The sequence below is a fragment of the Mercurialis annua genome, linkage group LG7, assembly GCF_937616625.2.
Source record: "Mercurialis annua linkage group LG7, ddMerAnnu1.2, whole genome shotgun sequence".
In the NCBI taxonomy this organism is placed as follows: domain Eukaryota; kingdom Viridiplantae; phylum Streptophyta; class Magnoliopsida; order Malpighiales; family Euphorbiaceae; genus Mercurialis; species Mercurialis annua.
The window spans coordinates 38,555,334-38,571,114 of NC_065576.1; the positions used below are offsets into that span (position 1 = coordinate 38,555,334).

A 15,781-nucleotide genomic window follows, 5' to 3' on the forward strand; every position below is an offset into this window, starting at 1 on the left:
GCTTCTATAGGTGCAGGCTAACCATTCTGAGTTACATGCTCGATCACAGTCATAGACATTGGTCCCTCTTTTAAGTAAGCTGCGATTCTATAAAATTGGGGTTAAATATATAAAGTGGTCACTGGACTTATAAATTATTTCAAAAAAAATATTAATTTTTAATTTATTTTCTTAAAGCTACCAAACTTTAACTTTTATTTTTTAAAAAAAATTCAGATCAAAGATGTCTCTATATGAATAAGAATATTCGTCGTGTTAAGAATTCAGTAGTATGCCACATAAACTAACATACATTTTTGCTGACGTGATAAATACTTTTAACTAGGTAGTCATATCATAAAAATTAGATCTGAAAAATCATTTTAAAATAAAAAATAATGTTTGTTGATCTTAAATAAACAAATAAATACCTAGCATTTGTTTGAAATATTTTAAAAATTAGTGAGGTATAAAGTATTTAACCCATCAAAATGGCAAAATTAGTGAGGTATAAGTATAACGTCTAACCCTAGTCAAAGAATTAGCAAAAGAAAGAGACAGATGCATGACAAGGAAAATAGAGTAAATTGAAAGGCCCAATAAGAAAAAAGGGTATATAGAAATAGGGACAAGTTTGCTTTTGATTTGGCAGATAGACAATACATTATATTATACAAATACTCTCCTTTTTACACATTTCTTTAGAATACATATAACCTCCATGGTTTCTTCCTTGCAAAAGTTAACTTTCTTTCTTTTTTCTGTTTGAGATGAGACCACTCAGTGTTTTATAAATCTTTACCCCACCACACCTTTTACAAAAAATGTATTCAGCTTAGGAAGGAGAAGAAGCAATTTTTAACCACTTTAAAATCACCTCATTCAGATGTATTGAGAATGGTACCAATGAAATATAGCTTAAGTAGTACAAGCAAATGCCAGCAAACTGCTAGACTGTGAGTTCAAATTCTCCACAAACGTTCTCTTTTCCTAACTATTATAAAAAAAGATAGTGGTATACTCTTAAATAGAACAGAACTAAAAAATCGAATCCGGTTAAATTTTAGGTTTGGTATAATAAAAACTTAATATTTAAAAGTATCAAACTATTATATTAGATTAATGTCATAAAAATTCGCTAACTTAATATGTTTTCTCATTTTAATTATACAGTTTAATTTTTTTTATTTTCATACACGAACTGCAACTTTTTCTCAAATTCATGCATGGTGTTGAGGTGTCACGGCTCCATTGGTGTAATTTGCTGAGGTGGAGGCCATTTCATATCAATGAATGAGTGTCACCTCAGCACTGTGCATGAATTTGAGAAAAAATGGTAGTTCGAGTATGAAAATGAAAAAATTTAAACTGCGTGATTAAAATGAGAAAACGTGTAAAATTCGTGATCTTTTTCGACATTAACCCTATTATATTCAATGTCAATTTTAACTACTTTAAAATCACCTCGTTAGCCATTTTGGAAATTTGTATGTTAATTATAACCAATTTTAAAAGTAATTAAAAAATTTATCAAGGCAGCAGCCAAGGACCTAATTCGGTAAAAAAAATCAGATTATTTTTCGAATTAGCTATAATTGACATATAAATTTTTAAAACGTATAAAATGGAGTGATTTTAAGAGATTTAGTTATAATTGATCTTTGAAGTAAATATATGGTATTTTTAAGACATTAAGATTATAATATAAAATAAAAAGAATAGCTTGGTTTGAATTAAAATATACAAATATTAGAAAACCATTTTAATTTTAGTATAAATAAAATTAAACCAAATGATAACGAGTCAAACAAACTGACAGGTATTGTTCGATCCTATTCGAATTCTTTTATAATTTTATAAATTTAGTTCAATTCGATTTCATAAATAAAATAAACTTTAAATTTGGCTTGAAAGAATGCACACCACTCATATATAATATTTTGATATGATAAGAATTTAAAATATAACTATTAGAGATGTATTAAAAAAATTATTAATTAAATATGTAACATCAAAAACATGATAATAAAAACTATAATTAATATTTAATCAAGTGTTATGCTTGTGAGTTTTTTTTTTCATTCTTCAAATTTCATAATTTTAAATTCAAAATAAATTATAGATAATAATCAATTATTATATTTCGTTATAGTATGTCACGACCCAAATTATTGAGCCGAGACCGACGCTAGTGAATGAAAGTGATAGCTCTGAAATCCGTAGCAGGCCTAAAACTACTATTAATTTTTCGCAAATAATAAACAATTAATATCAAACAACGGAAGCAAATATGCATATGTAACATATGATCAAATATTTACACTAACTGTTCAAAACCCTCGCGGGCTCTAGTTACCGTACCCTGTACAAACTGGTCTCGCGGTACTATATGCATCAGTTAGTGCACCAACTTATCACTGACACCTGGTGCCGTGAACAAAACATAAAACATGTAGCCTACAAAAATATAAATAAGACATCAAGTAATATGTACAATCAAAATGTACTGTTGTCTAGGCTACGACTCTGTCAACATTAGACCACTACTACAGCATTCACAGAAGTCAGATGACTATACATACATAACTGACTTCCAGATTCCAAAATTGGCTTCTAACTAAGCTCAGACGCTAAGCACCTGAAAGACATCAAAGTGAGGGGTCAGTATTTGAGAAAATACTGAGTGAGTTTGCAATTTACTAACGGTATTAATATAAAAACATAGCATCGCATTTCAAGAAAACAATAATATAAAACAATATATAAACATGTATTTGATCCATTTAAAACTAATATCCTAGCATGCGACACAACTTTCAAATAATCAAATCATACTGATCCAAATAGTCCGACCAGGGAGTGTTCACACTCTACCTCGTCGATCGCGATCTATCTCTTAATCCCAAAGTGTGAGTCCAACTCATTAGATACGGGGACTACAGACTACACCGTAGCCGAGTGCTCACTCGTATCAAATTCATTGTCCAACTTCGAAATTCATATTCATATTATATCATATCATATAATGTCATACATGTATATATCAAATCATTTCTCAAATGCAAACACACTAGACTGACTCGATACTGCTGATCACACAGCCTATTGACACCCAATAGATAGCTAGTTTCTTCGGATCGCATACTAGTTCCTCGTATATAAACTTGATAGAAACATATAGCATTTAATCAAATCATGTATTATGCGATGCGTATAAACAATACACGTATATATAAAATATAATATTAAATAACTTTAATATGTAATACACAAAAGTAAAGTGCAACTCACTGTGACCACTATCCACTCTATAATGTAGTCGATATGGTGGTATGCTCGTACTAGTCCTTGTCTAGTGCCCTCACTGCTTCCTCGTACGTCTGATACATATTAGTTAACGTTTAATAGTTAGATATTAATCTCGTGTTTTTACATGTATAATACTTTTAAGTTCTAGGATTTAGTTTCATTTTTAATGTTATTCGTGAACTCGATATTCCTTTTATCGTATTCACGATATATCTCAAACTCTGCTTCTCGTATTCGAGAAACGTATAATATCCTTAGCGTTTTCCGTTATCGTTAATTATCGAAAACGTCGAGCTAAAACCTTACTTTTAAAATTATCGGGGTCCTTAATTAAATTTTAGGGTCTACTATTAAAAAATATCGAAATCCCGGTTAAATAGGGCTAAAAGCTCATTTTGGTCCTCCGGACCCACTGTACGGGCGCACAAAGGCACTGTGCGTCCGCACAGTGTAGTGTGCGTCCGTACACTTTGGTGTGCGTCCGCACACTAGTGTGCGTTCGCACATCGAGTGCAGTCTCCCCCCGGAAAACTCGTTTTTCCAGGCATTTTGACGCGTTCCGACATCCCACGCTCATACTCGACCCCGTTTTCCACCAAACCCGTATCCTAGTTTCTTCAAAATGTCAAAAACGACTTAAATACGTCAATTTTGCTAAATCCGCTAAACAGCCCGTAAATTCGAATTCCACACTAAATTTCGAGATTTTTATCTTAATTTGGAGCTTAGGATCGATAGAGCTTTCGATTCTGAAGAGATCGCTGCTTGAATCGCTTGAATCGGACATCGGACGGAAAAACGGCGGCGAAACGATCGTAACCGATGAAATGAAGCTTCTGGACTCTGTTTCTTTCTCTGATCTCTTCTTCGTTCAAATGAAATGACTATATATATCTTGGTTAAAAGCTCACTTTGATCCTTCTCTTCTTTCTTTATTACAATTTATCTTTTAAACTTTTCTTTTATACGATTTAATCTATAGCTAAATTAATAAGTTCTTTTACTATAACTTATACGTATTATTTATATCCGATAAATAATACGAATCCCAATATTAATATTTTCCCGTCAAAACCCAAAATTTCCATTTTCGAAACATAGTGGCTAAATTATCACTTTAGTCCCTGCACTTTATTTTTGGGGCTTTTCTTGATATTTTTTCTTTTAATTCCAATTCCAACTTTAGTATTGAAATATAACATTAATTTCCGCATCACTACTTTCTCAAAACCGACCTACTAAAACTTTGTTTATTTTAATTTTTCAGAAAACTTTCCGATATCGCCACCCCGGCGACTAATCACCTGCCACGTGGTCCAATTAAATAATTTAAATCTTTTGGGGTATTACATAGTACTTATTTAATTCAATATTAATTAATTTATAAATTGTTGTAATTTGAATATAAGTTTTAAATTTTTAAAGTCTATTTAAAACTGCATTCGTCTTAATATAATTGTTTAATTTTTTATTATCACATTATTTGAAAAATACAATTAATAAATTTTTATTAAATTTTTTTTATTATATCCTTATTTAATATAATCACCAATTCCAATTTTTTAAAATATTTTATTAAAAAAAACAGAAAAATTAAACTGAGAGAGCAATAGATAACATGTGATGATATATTAGAGAAGTATTACTCCACTGCATGAGTGAAGAATACACCAAAGACGTATATAATGAAGATAAGTAACGTCTACATAGAACCAGTGAAGTCAGCTCAATCCATGACTTTTACATCAAAATTGTGTAGAGGAATCTTTTGTCTATATTAAGTAAGAAATCCAAGATATCTTTTGACATATTTACTTTGATTTCAACGAGTACAACATCTCTAATATAGATTAAAATATACAATTTTTGTTTTAAAGCTTAAGATTTCATTAAAATACACAATATTAAAAAAAAATTATAACAAAAAAAAATTAAACAAGCTCAGTTTGTCCTTCAAACTTGGCACAAACAATAAAGTAATGTCAAACTTGTGATTTTGAATACTAATGCTCGAAATAATTTGTTTAATTTTGTAAACATTATGCTTCTATAATGATTAACATACCGGAATTGAGACGGCAGAAAAATATGTGGACTACTATTTACCGCCCCAAATTACTACCCACCGTCCAACTTTTTACCAAAATACCCCTAAGCCATTTTCACTTTTTTAAAAAAAATATTCAATTCTCTCAATTCAATTAAAAACCCAACGAATATCCGAGTGAATTTACAATAAAAATGTCAAAATCGACTAAAAATAAAAGACGGAACTTCCGATAAATAAATTTTAAATATTATTTAATTTAATTTTAAATAACTTTAATTTTTTTAGTTTTAATTTGTTTTGTTTCTTATTTTTCTGACTTTCTTACTTCTTAAAATTGAAAGAATTTTAAATACTACAAAATCTATTTTTCAAAAAATTAAAAAAGACAGTTGAATTTATTAAATTATTAAATTTCATAATAATATAATTTATATTTATATTTATATTTATATTAAAAATATTAAGAACTAAATTAAAATTTAATTTTATAAATTATGTCATTTGACTTAGTTTTCCTTTGCCAGAGCATTTCTTCAAGACGTCATTTGACTTAGTTGCCTTATATCAAAAATAAACAAGAGAATTAAAAGATTAAAAATAAAATAAAAAACCGTATAACTTAATGTTTATATAAAAAAATAAATTTGTAAGTTTACTCTTTCCGTACCGTTTAAAAAAGGACAACTGACTTTTACACATAGATTAAAAAACATTAATTGTTACTCTCTCTGTCCCAATAGAGTTGTCCACTTTGAGAAAAAACAAATTATCCCAAAAATCCACTTTCAGAAAATAACTAATTTTTATACTCAATTTTCCTTTGTTACCCCTATTTAAAATCCACTAATGAGTAAATTAAAAGTAAATTGCAATTGGACCCTATATTAAATAGGGATATGAAAAAACAAATAGTTTTTTTTTATAAAACTAATAAATTATAATTATTGTTTTAAAACTGTGTGATAAAGGCAAAATGAAAAATTCTATTGGAAAGAAGTATATTTTTTTTTATTTTATCCATATTGATAATAGTATTATAATTTGTGTTTAAACTAGTAGCTATTAATTATAAAAAAAAGGCTAAGATTTTTGTTATAAATTGACACAGTGAATACGATATACATTTATGATTCTAAGTTCTTAATATTTTTAATATAGTCGGACTGTTGTTTCAAAACTGATAATTTATGATTCTATTATTCTCTTTTTGTCACTAAATCTAGATTATAACAACAATTACATGCATTATTCGTGTGCTTAGACCTTCTTTTATTTGATTTTCATTAACGTCAAGTATATAATATTATTCATAAAAAAGGTATATAATTTATAAAGACACATCATATTGTTTATTTAATTTTAACGGTTATCCAACAATGAATATGCCGAAAAAATCGTTAAAGGCATCTGGTCGAGCCCTATTCAATATTATATTTTAAAGATAACAAATTTTTTTTTCTGAAACGCCATCTCTAACTATTGATTATTCATTGTTTTAGTTTTTTAACTCATCATTCAATTGGATTAAAATTCATAACTTTTTTTCTTTCTTTTCTTCTTTTTAAATTTGATTTTTGCATTGCATAACTTGGCCGTGAAGTGTTGATGGGTATGGTTTTGATTATTTGTTGTAGAACATTTTTCGATAACTATTTCATATGTCAAAAATAAAAACTGATTCTTAACTTATATTAGTTGATAGTGACCAATTGTTTTAAAAAAAAAACATGAGAAAATGTGTTTTTAATTTTCATTTTTGAATTCATATTTTATATATTTCATCATTCATTGCTATTAATCAAATGCACAAATATCTTAAATTATGATAAGGCGAATATTGACAAGGATATTGAATATATTGGTGTACTCCTGTGAGATTATTGTACTCCTTGTGAGGTTTTGTACTCCTTGTGAGGTTTTTGTACTCCTTATGAGGTTATTGTTCTCCTTGTGATGTTTTGTACTCCTTGTGAGATTATTGTACTTCTTGTGAGGTTCTGTACTTCTTGTGAGGTTATTATATTTTTTATAAGGTTCTTCATTAATTGAAATAATTTTTTGAATTAATTGATATTTTGCAGTTTAAATAGTATATCCAATAATCTTGTATGGTCATGATACTTCTTATCAACGTAATTTATTGGTAATAATAGGTTGGAGAATACATATGCGTAATCACGGACCATAATAATTTCATTTCCATTTGGGTGTTTCTTTCCTCTTTGTGGGTGACTATATCACATAGTTGATTTATTGTTTTGTAGAGTTTTTAATTTTTTATAAGAGGGGCCCTAACTCCTATTTTCAGTAGATAATTCGGGAAGCCTCCTCCAACATCAGGTATGATTACACTAAACTATTATTTTATTTTATAAATAAATAAACAGGTATGCTATGGTGGGAAATCTTTTCTGGATAGTTTTTCAATTTACGCTACTACATGGCGCCATAAACTCACAAGGTACTACTATAATATCATATCATTTCTACCAACGATACGTGTCTTGGTCATCTTTAATATTGTTATTTTAATTTATCGTTCTACCGTTTGTTTAACAAATTATTTAAACTTTGGTTTATCTAAATTTGTTAAATGGATGTGTATTTGGATGGCTTGTATAGTAGCTACAAAGTCCACATATTATTATTTGTTTAAAAAATAGCTCATTTTTTTCATGGGATGGTCATTCTTTTATAATTTTATATATTGTTATCTCTGGCAAAAAAAATGGAATATGTAAAAATAGAATGTCTCTTTTTAACCGGAGCAGAAAAAATAATAAACAATTCGACATGTCAAAATAATTTGATAAAAAAAAAAGAGTGTTATTGTAATGCCGTAATACTTACAAGGGAGCGCGTAATACGCTCCAAAGAAGGTGCGAAGAGACAAAAGAAAACATTCTTCGAAAAGAAACAGAGGACAAATACGCAATACCCCAAAATGTTTTATGTGAGTTTTTTATTAGGAAAAAAGACATCGAACTTCGGGTCAGAAATGTAAATAAGACAGAAGAGTTAGAGATGTTGTTCTTTTTCACTTTAAAAATCATAATCTTATGGGATTCTCTGTAGGCACTCTGTCCTGCCTATTGACTTAATATTACTTCAATGCCTCTCTTCTATTGACTTTATCTAGTTAAGTGAATAAAATTTCAGCAAAAATGAGATTTAATCTTGCTTTGGGTTAACCACAATGTGATTTCAGTGTTTTAAAAAATCAAACCCGACCAGCTTTTGGTTCAACCGGTTTCACTGTTAGTTCGATAAATTGAGTAAATTACACTTAAAAATAAATTTTAGACATAAATTATGGTCTAATCGGTTGAACGACCTCAACCAGTTCAGTCCGGTCCCGCCCAATTTAACCAGATTTCCACTTTTTGAATATTAATCTCCCTAGGTCGCTGAGCTAGTCCATTATTACAAAAAGGGTACTAAATTTCAAATCGTTAAAAAAAATAGTCACTAAGTTATTAAATTATTTTACGGGATATCGCTCGAGGCAAAACGCACTAAACATTTTGCGTTTTGTCCTACGTGGCATGCCATAATTACAAAAAGGTATATAATTCAGTATCATTTTTTAACAAAATGGTATAACTCAGTACCCGTTTTATAATTTGCGATAAGTTTAATGACCTTCTGTTAAGACGGTGACCTCCCTGAGAAATAATCCGATAACTTAGTGATTATATTTTAACGATTTCAAATTTAGTACCCTTTTTATAACATTGGAATAATTCAGTGACTTATGGAGTTTAATATCCTCCACTTTTTATAGCTAAATAGTTCAACCAACCTGTTCGGTTTTTTTTTTATCTGATCATGAGGTGTCCTGAACGAGTTCCAACTATGAAATGGCACCTTTAAGCCTTCCACATTCATATTAATCCCCACTCGAGTTCGGTTTAGTTTTTTAATGACATTGTGATTTACTAGTATATTTAAAATTTAAATGACAGTGTAATTTATCAATCAATACAACCAAATTATTTTTTTTAGATTTTGGAATCTATAGTTTTGGTTCAGTTGAACTAATTTATCTTTATATTGTATCCAGACTTGTTTTTGTAACTTTGGTTATTAGTTTAAAGGTTTAATCACCAAAAAAAATCCTCCACCTTTCAGTCCTCTTTGCAGTTACAACCTGCCGTTATAATTTTGTCCAATTCACCCAAATTTACATCTTTGATTTTTAATTTCATTCTCAAATCAAATTGGACTTTTTTTCACTCGAGAAAAATTCATAAAAACCCTTATAAAGTACTTGTTTGAACTCTTTTCCACATAAAAAGTTAAAAATAAATGACTTATTTCAACTTTTTCCAAATGGAGAAGAGATCAATTAGTACTTGAGGGTGAAATCGAAATCCAAAGGTTCGAATTTGGGTGGACAAAATTGCAATTTCAGGGTGCAACTGAAAAAAAGCTAAAAATGAAGAGTTTTTTTTTGTGATTAGACCTATTTTAAATAATTAAATTCATTTATTTAAGAATGTTTTGCTTCTAAATAAAATATTTTTCATCTATATAAACAAGTCAAATGTATAGTTTTTATGTTTGCTTTTGCTATAGCTAAGTAGCATTTTTATTATTTCTAGACATAAAGTACCAAAAGAAATCGAAGATTTTCTGAAAACATAGATTAATCCTTGAACTTTTTTAGGCGCAAAAATCCTCACTATTTTTCAATTAAACAAAAAAAATCATTCTGTCCATAATTTTAACTAACTGCCGCTAATTTGCTGATGTGGCAATAGAAAAGAATTTAAAAATACCTTTAATGTTTAAAGTACTTACTAGTTTTATACTTATAATTTTTTTAATTATTTCACCCTTTTCTTCCTAATTAACTCTAATTATTATATTTTTAAATCATAAAATAATGATAAAAAAGACGACCTCCGCTGGTCGGAGGTCGTGGTCTATTATCATGTGAGAACGGACCCCGTCTATTCTCAGGTGAGAACAGACCCGTCTATTCTCAAGTGAGAACAGACGAAGGTCTGTTGAGAACAAACCTTGAGCTATTGAGTTGAATGTTTGTTGAGAACAGACCTTCAAAGGTTTGTTCTCAACACACCACGACCTTCGGCCAGCGGAGGTCATTTTTTTTTTTAAAAAAAATTAGGCTTAAAAATGAAAAAGAATCAATCCAACATTGCCGACGGACGTTTGTTCCGAAAGAGCCGGGTGACGGTGGTTTAATTTTTAAGTTAAAAAATAGTTAGGTTTTAATTTGTTTACTTAGATTTAATAGGTTTAATTAAATTTATTGATTTTTAATTTATTTAATTAGGTTTAATTGTGTTTTGATATTGTTACTAATGGATTTAAAAAAAATTGGTTCAAGTGGTAAGTGTCTTGATATCGCTTAAACAAGGTCTCGGGTTCGAGTCCTTATGAATGCAGAAAATCCCCACTGGTAGACTCACCCACCATGCCAGGTGCGCGACACGGGTCGGATCCGGACTAGTCAGGGTGAAGCCTTGGAAACCGGATGAGCTTACCAAAAAAAAAAATTAAAGTTAATTAAGAAGAAGATGGTGAAATAATGCAAAAAAAATTATAAATATAAAATTGTTAAAGGGTATTTTATAACTTTTTTTTAATGACACGTCAGCAAGTTAACGACAGTTAGTTAAAGTTATGGACGAAAGAGTTTTTTGTTCAATTAAAAAATAATGAGGGTTTTTTTGTGCCCAGAACAATTTAAGGGCTGATCTGTATTTTTAAAAAAATCTGAAGATTTTTTTTGTACCTTTTATCTTGTTTCTATTCTATTATTGATTTTTTTATGCTTTAACGAGATTTATTAGAAGGCCAAATGACTAAAAATGGCCAAACGTTTATCGAAAGTTTCGCTAAACCTTTCAAAAACATTTGTATTGTCCTGGAACATCGAATTTTGTTTCACAAATACCTAAAACTTTCAAAAGTGTTTATATCGTTCCGAAATATGAATTTCAAAAATGTTCATCCATTTAATGGCATGCTGTGAAGTTCATCTCTCAAATAAAAAATTAAACACTTTTAAAAGGGTTAAACATGTTTGAAACAAAAACTCATATTTCAGAACGATACAAACATCTTTGAAAGATTTGGATATAAATAAAAATTTATGTAAACGTTTGATTTTTTAATTATTTGGCCATTTTAAAATGATAATGTTGAATACTACAAATTTTTAAATATATCATCTAATTAACTACCATATCTTCTTTATTTAGTAACTTCCAAAGATTTAAATTTGAGCTATATTATTTAATTTAGGAATATATTTGCAAGTAATACTTTTTGTCATTTTTTTTACTAATAAATATTAAAATTTGAAAGTGGTTATAAAATCTTAATACATGGATTTATTTATTTTTAGACGATTAGATGACTTATGATTGAAATAAACCATTTCTTTTTAGGAAAAAAATAAACCAAATTTTTAGATTAGCCTAATCACTACTAAATATTTTTACTACTATTAGCCTTTTGTTTAAGATATGGATAATACAAAAACTCCCGTTGACCACCCTACTATCATTACACACGTAGACAGGTTAACGTTATTAAGAATGTTTGAAAACACAGGTCCCACAATATCCACTCTGGACAAGTAACTCTTTTCCTCTCCTCTAATTGGTACGTGCACCACACCTCCACAACTCAAACACATTTAACCTTCCATAAACTCAAAAAAACTCTCATATTTCTCGAAAACTGTCACCAATGCACACAGAATAACTCTGCAGCACAGCACGCCCTTCTGTTTCCCATCATATTTTTTGAGCCTCCCAATTTCTCTCTCTAAAACCCATTCTCTCTCTAAAAACTCAAGAACCAAGCAGCCATGGAGAATCCCACTGCTGCAAAGGAGAAGCTGGTGGTGGAGGTGATAGCAGCACACAACTTAATGCCAAAGGACGGTGAAGGGTCCTCGTCACCTTTTGTAGAAGTTGAGTTTGAGAACCAGAAGCTGAGAACTCAGGTGAAGTATAAAGATTTGAACCCGGTTTGGAATGAGAAGCTTGTGTTCAGTGTTAAGGATGTGGCTGATCTTCCTTACAGAAGCATTGATGTGAATGTGTTTAATGAGAAGAGGTCTGCTACGAGTAAGAATTTCTTGGGGAAGGTGAGGGTTTCTGGCTCTTGTATTGCTAAAGAAGGTGAGGAAATGGCTCAGTTGCATAGCTTGGATAAGAGGAGTTTGTTTTCTCATATTAGAGGTGAGATAAGTTTTAAGGTTTATGTTAGTTGTAGAGAGGATGTTAAGGAAAATGTTGGTGGTGGTGTTGGTTCTGGTTCTGGGTCTAAGAAAAACAAGAAAATGCAGCAGCAGCAGCAGCAGCAGATTCAAGCTGTAGTGCAGCAGCAGTTGATTCAAGAAAACAAGAAGCAAATACAGCAAAACCAAGGGCAAAACCATGCAAAGCTGCCACCTTTGGAGCCAAATCAAGGTGAGATGATTAAACCTATTGTTATTACTACTGGTCCTGGTCCTGTTGTTTATGGTTCTGCCGGAGGCGGTGGCGGAGGTGGTGGTACTGAGTTCTCTCTGAAAGAAACCAGCCCACACCTTGGTGGTGGTCATTTGAATAAAGATAAGACTAGTGCAACTTATGATCTTGTTGAGCAAATGCAGTATCTTTATGTTAGAGTTGTGAAAGCTAGAGAGATAATGTTGTTTGGTGGTGGTGAGATTGTTGTTGAGGTGAAGTTAGGGAACTATAGAGGGATTACTAAGAGAGTTGGCTCGAGTAATATAGAGTGGGACCAAGTTTTTGCATTCTCTAAAGATTGCATACAGTCATCAATGGTGGAGATTTTTGTTAAGGAGGGTAATAAAGATGATTACTTGGGGCGTGTTTGGTTTGATTTGAATGAGGTTCCGAAAAGAGTGCCGCCTGATAGTCAGTTAGCTCCTCAATGGTATAGGATGGAGGATAAGAAAGGGGATAAATCTAAAGGTGGTGAAGTTATGGTTTCTATATGGTTTGGGACTCAAGCTGATGAAGCTTTTGGTGAGGCTTGGCATTCTAAGGCTGCAAATGTTCATTTTGATGGACTTTGCTCTATCAAATCCAAGGTTTATTTGTCTCCTAAACTTTGGTACTTGAGGGTGTCTGTTATTGAGGCTCAAGATATTGTTCCGGGTGATAAAGGGTCTGCGATGATGAGGTTTCCGGAGCTGTATGTCAAAGTTCTGGTGGGGAACCAGGTTTTGAGGACGAAAATAGCAGGGCCTAACCCTAACCGGAGCATGTCGAGTCCTTATTGGAACGAAGATTTAGTGTTTGTTGTTGCTGAGCCGTTTGAGGATTACTTGGCAGTTTCTGTGGAGGATCGGGTTGGACCTGGCAGAGAAGAGGCTGTTGGCAGGTTTCTGCTTCCAATGACTGCCATTGAGAGGCGTTATGACGATAAACAAGTGGTTTCGAGGTGGTTCAATCTTGATAGTCATTTTGGTAGTGCAGTTGAGTCGAAAATCATGACGAGATTTGGGTCTAGGATTCACCTTAGGATGTCTCTGGATGGGGGCTATCATGTGCTTGATGAGGCCACAATGTATAGCAGTGATGTTCGACCGACTGCTAAACAGTTATGGAAGCCTCACATTGGTGTGCTTGAGATGGGAATTTTGGGTGCATCAGGACTTATGCCAACCAAACTCAAGGAAGGGAAAAGAGAAACAGCAGACGCTTATTGCGTCGCGAAGTACGGTCAGAAATGGGTGAGAACAAGAACAGTTGTAGACAGTTTATCACCAAAATGGAATGAGCAATACACTTGGGAAGTGTTTGATCCTTGCACAGTTATCACAATTGGGGTGTTTGATAATTGCCATGTCGATAAGAATGCCATCAACAACGTTGGCGCTGCTCGTGATTCTCGTATCGGAAAAGTTAGAATTCGACTTTCAACTCTCGAAACTGACAGGGTCTACACTCACTCCTATCCTCTCCTTATGTTACATCCTACTGGAGTGAAGAAGATGGGTGAGCTTCATTTAGCAGTAAGGTTTTCTTGTGCAAATATGGCTAACATGTTTCATATGTACACACTGCCGCTGCTACCAAAGATGCACTATATACAGCCCTTGAGTGTGAATCAATTGGAGATCTTGAGATATCAGGCTATGAATGTGGTTGCATCACGGCTCAGCCGAACAGAGCCGCCGCTCGGGCGAGAAGTGGTGGAGTACATGCTTGATCATGACTCTCATATGTGGAGCATGAGAAGAAGCAAGGCTAACTTTGCTAGACTAATAAATATCCTCTCCGGCATTGTAGCCATCGGCAGGTGGCTCGAGTCGATGCGAAACTGGCAGAGACCGGTTTTCTCCACCTTGTTCCTCTTAGCTTTCCTATTGCTGGTTGCAATGCCAGAGCTCATTATCCCTGCTGTGTTGCTTCACATGGCGATCATCGGGCTCTGGCGGTACCGATCGCGACCGCGTCACCCGCCCCACATGGATACAAGGCTGTCTCATGCTGAGAGTGTGTATCCTGATGAGCTAGATGAAGAATTTGATTCGTTCCCGACGAGTCGAAGCGCGGAGGTAATAAGAATGAGGTACGATAGGCTAAGAAGCGTGGCGGGGAGGATTCAGACAGTGGTAGGTGACATGGCAACACAAGGAGAAAGGTTACAAGCATTGCTGAGCTGGAGAGATCCAAGAGCAACATTCTTGTTTGTGATGATGTGTTTGTTTGCTGCTGTTGGGTTCTATGCAGTGCCTATAAGGGTGGTTGTGATTTTGTGGGGGATGTATATGCTGAGGCCACCGAGGTTCAGGAACAAATTGCCTTGCAGGGCTTTGAATTTCTTCCGAAGGTTGCCTGCCAAGGCTGATAGTTTGCTGTAATTGTGACTGAGTTTTGCAGTGCTTGGCTTTTGTTGTGTAGGAAAATTAGCATTATGAAGATGTCTTGTGATGTTAGGTGTCTAATTAGGAGTATTTTGTTAGCTTGTTCAAAGGAGGAAATTTATGTGTAACCTTTTATGTTATGTTAAGCTAATCCTTTATGTTTGTCTGTTGCATGCTTGGAGGGTAAATTACACCAACTTTTGTTAAACTGATTGGAGCTTATAGCTTGCTTATGACAAATGAAAATGTTTAGAGAAAATGTTTTTTGTTTTAAGCAAACTTATTATATATAATTAAAAGATAGGTACCAATTTACTTCAATTTAAGTTTAACTGATCACTATAGTAAAAAAAAGTGCTATCATTCAAAAAATATTTTATCTTTTTTATTTTTTTTGTCTACGACCTCCCACCCCACACACACACACCCCTTTTAAAATCTTCAATTTTAACCTCTTTTCTCAATTTTTAATTTTAAGTGTAGCCTTTGTTCAAATTAGAGTGGAAAAAAAATTCAAATATGTATTTTGTATTACTTCATTTTGTAAAATTTGTATTTTGATCATAAAAAAATTAAAA

The 15,781-nt window shown here is 32.1% G+C and overlaps 1 protein-coding gene across 1 annotated transcript; it reads left to right on the plus strand.

Moving 5' to 3' along the window:
- The first annotated feature begins 12,045 nt into the window (after window positions 1-12,045).
- Window positions 12,046-15,365, plus strand: LOC126656542 (FT-interacting protein 3). The gene has a single exon (XM_050351132.2). The coding sequence runs from the start codon at window positions 12,186-12,188 to the stop codon at window positions 15,198-15,200; it is 3,015 nt and encodes a 1,004-aa protein (XP_050207089.1). The 5' UTR covers window positions 12,046-12,185; the 3' UTR covers window positions 15,201-15,365.
- Window positions 15,366-15,781: the final 416 nt, after the last annotated feature.

Coding starts and splice junctions, on each gene's coding strand:
- LOC126656542 (XM_050351132.2), top strand. CDS start 12,186: ATGGAGAATCCCACTGCTGCAAAGGAGAAGCTGGTGGTGGAGGTGATA.